At 30.8% G+C, this 3,488-nt stretch overlaps 1 protein-coding gene across 1 annotated transcript in view; it reads left to right on the top strand.

Moving 5' to 3' along the window:
- The window catches only part of LOC106475007 (multiple epidermal growth factor-like domains protein 6), a gene marked incomplete at its 3' end in the record, with an annotated part of 23,842 nt that overhangs the window by 11,259 nt on the left and 9,095 nt on the right, over positions 1–3,488 (top strand). Inside the window, exons 9-11 of the mRNA XM_013935704.1 lie at positions 69–255; positions 2,161–2,286; positions 2,978–3,106. Of these exons, the coding sequence (XP_013791158.1) occupies positions 69–255; positions 2,161–2,286; positions 2,978–3,106 (442 nt within the window). The remainder of the gene's footprint in view (positions 1–68; positions 256–2,160; positions 2,287–2,977; positions 3,107–3,488) is intronic.

Here is a 3,488-nt window from a genome sequence, read left to right as displayed (position 1 = left end):
CACAGTAAAGTCACTAGCATATATTGATAATTCAACTTCCACTCTTAAATGTACCCATTATTATCTAGACAGGAAAGTGTGAATGTAAGCCAGGTTTTATGGGTAAGAAGTGTGAACATTCATGTCCTGAAGGAAGATGGGGAACTGGATGTAATGAATTGTGTCATTGTTCTGCTGAATTCACTTGTGATCCAAGTTCGGGTGCATGTCTTCAAGACTGTCCAGCAGGCTTAACAGGCCCCGAGTGTGAAACTCGTAAGTATAGTAAAAAATTATATATTTTTTGTAATAAAATACTTTCCAAGGCTACTACTGTAAAAAAAGTAAAGAACTGCAGTTGTAAGCAAAATCATCCCAACTAGATTGATAGTGGAAATAGCACCCATTGAACTTTAGATGGTAAAGTTTGTTTCAAGCCACAAAGCATAATTGTTTTTGCTGTAAACCTAGAAGTTAATTTCTCGAACTGGCAGGAGTCATCATAATAAGTAGTAAAGAAAAAACAATTATTAATACATATATATATATATATATATATATATAGTATTAAACAATAATCCCTCAAGTCTAAAGTATAATACTAATAATTATACTTGTTTTGAAACGTGTTTTGTCATGTTGAGAAACTATTAAAAAGTGACATTTCCAACATCTCTATTGTTAAGCCTAATGACAATTAGCAGTACTATGAATGAAATATTCCTTAAATAGAGAATTTTCTTTTGTTATTGACATTATCAAAACATTGTTTTAAAGAAGGTTTTAAGTTCCAGTTGCATTACTGACATATTGCTTTTATACTGTCCAGTGTCACTGATATGATTGAAACATTGGGCTTAGAAAGAGTTTTGCAATTATTGACATGATCAAAACATTACTATAAAAAGTTTTTAAAGTGCAAATACATAACCAAAACAATGCTTTGATAAAGAATTTGAAAATATTGTTAGATTTCTACATTAGTTTTCAAATGTCTTCTGTTAGTTACCTAAGTCATTAAAAACTTATTTATTCTAGATCTTGAAGAATATTGAAAATTTCTAAGGATTTTCCTTTGTCAGTGACATTTATTTGATCATGTCTGCCACATCTAATGTAAATCTTGAAAATTATGTTGAAACTATAATATGCAACGTGCATCACTGAGGAATTGCAATTGAATCTTGGTTATTCTGTTGAAACTATAATATACAGCATACATCACTGAGGAACTCCAACTGGATTCAGTTGGAGTTCCTCAGTGATGTATGCTGTATATTATAGTTTCAACAGAATACCCAAGATTCAGTAGGAGTAGTTCAGTGATGCATGCTGTATATTATAGTTTCAACATAATACCCAAGATCCAGTTGGAGTTCCTCAGTGATGTATGCTGTATATTATAGTTTCAACAGAATACCCAAGATCTTGGGTACTCTGTTGAAACTATAATGTACATCATGCATCATTGAACTACTCCAACTGAATCTTGGGTATTATGTTGAAACTATAATATACAGCATGCATCACTGAACTACTCCAACTGAATCTTGGGTATTATGTTGAAACTATAATATACAGCATACATCACTGAACTACTCCTACTGAATCTTAGGTATTCTGTTGAAACTATAATATACAGCATACATCACTGAACTACTCCAACTGAATCTTGGCTATTCTGTTGAAACTATAATATACAGCATACATCACTGAACTACTCCTACTGAATCTTGGGTATTATGTTGAAACTATAATGTACAACATGCATCACAGAATTACTCCAACTGAATCTTGGGTATTCTGTTGAAACTATAATGTACATCATGCATCATTGAACTACTCCAACTGAATCTTGGGTACTCTGTTGAAACTATAATATATAGCATACATCACTGAGGAACTCCAAATCAAAAACCTTTTTCTATTTTGTCATCAACACCTGCATTGTTTGGCAGCTCCTTCTTTGTAACTGACTATTAAGAATGCAAAATATAGCATGATTGATTGTGTAAAACTGTTAAGTGTTAACCATGGCATAAAATTACTGTCAAAATAATGTATAATTTTACATAAAAATTTTACATAATGCAAGACTGTCATACTTAGAATCACTAGAATGTGACTAAATAAATAAATGGTTGATATTTTAGTGACAATTATTTTTATTCAACCTTACAGCATGTCCCGAGGGGAAATACGGTCCCAACTGTATGAGGATGTGCTCTTGTGGAATGAGAGAGTGTGACCCTGTAACAGGGACGTGTCTCTGTGAACCAGGGAAGATGGGACCTGATTGTTTAACAGGCATGTATTATGTAATGAAGTTAATGTGTTAAAGTCTCGTAAACAGTGTTGTAAAAGTAAGAATGATCTATGTTACAAAGAACAATACATTTATTACTGTAGGTACATTGGTTATTTTATACTTTGCCAAATTATGTAAGTATACTTGTTGATTATCATGAAATTTGTTATGGGAAAGATTAATGGGATTTATATCTACAGAAAGAAAAATATTCTGTTTGATTGTACATATTGTAAATTTACTGTTGATTGTTTTATGTACTTTTTTAGGAATAAGTGTAGCAGATTATTTTATAAACTGAATTAGTCATAGTTTGTCTTAAGAATAAATTTGATATGGTTAGGTTATGAAATGGTTTGTGTCAGAATAGGTCAAAAATTGTTAATTGTTTTTATATAGTTATCTAAAATCACATGTGATATACGTCAAAGTATGTAAGCATATGTAATTGAGAAAGTTATATTTCAGTGTTCTGTAAACAAATTTACAATGATTTATGTTATGCAATACCGTGTTTCTCTGTGCTAAAATCTGTTTACAACTTCTGGTTGTTTTGCACAGTGTTATAAAACAAATATGATGCATGTAAAAATATGGAATTACAGTTTTTCCTTTGAACAAAATTTTTATGATTTAAGTGACGAAAAAATATGTATTTCTATGTTTAATATTGAAGTAACTGTTTTACAGACTGTCCTAAGAACAAGTATGGTCCAAGTTGCTTGAAAAAATGTTCTTGCAAGAATCAAGCTGAATGTGATTCACTTACCGGAAAATGCAATTGTCTTCCCGGTTTCTATGGGAAGTCATGTGAAAACAGTAAGTATTTATTAGATAATCTTGACAATAAAATACATTAATTATCTGCTTGATAAGCAGAATATATGTTAAAGGTATTTGCTTCAGCTAAGGTTTTATGTTAATAACATTTAACTATTCATTGTGACTGATACAAAACTATATATCAACAAATTAAGCTTGTCTTCTAACATCATCTTGTATATGAAACGTGCAAGAGAATTCAGCAAGAGCCATGTTAGCCCTAATAATTATTAGATGAGTAATTTTATCTGTTTACTCGAGTTTGTTGATGTTACAAACTTGTGAAGGTTAATACGAGATACAACTACTTGAAACAAGCTGTTTTCTTGTAAGTTAGAAAATTTGTCACAATGTGTAATGAGTTCCAGTCTTAAACTTG

This window comes from Limulus polyphemus, unplaced genomic scaffold, assembly GCF_000517525.1.
Source record: "Limulus polyphemus unplaced genomic scaffold, Limulus_polyphemus-2.1.2 Scaffold7963, whole genome shotgun sequence".
In the NCBI taxonomy this organism is placed as follows: domain Eukaryota; kingdom Metazoa; phylum Arthropoda; class Merostomata; order Xiphosura; family Limulidae; genus Limulus; species Limulus polyphemus.
This window is presented reverse-complemented; position numbering and strand designations above follow the sequence as displayed.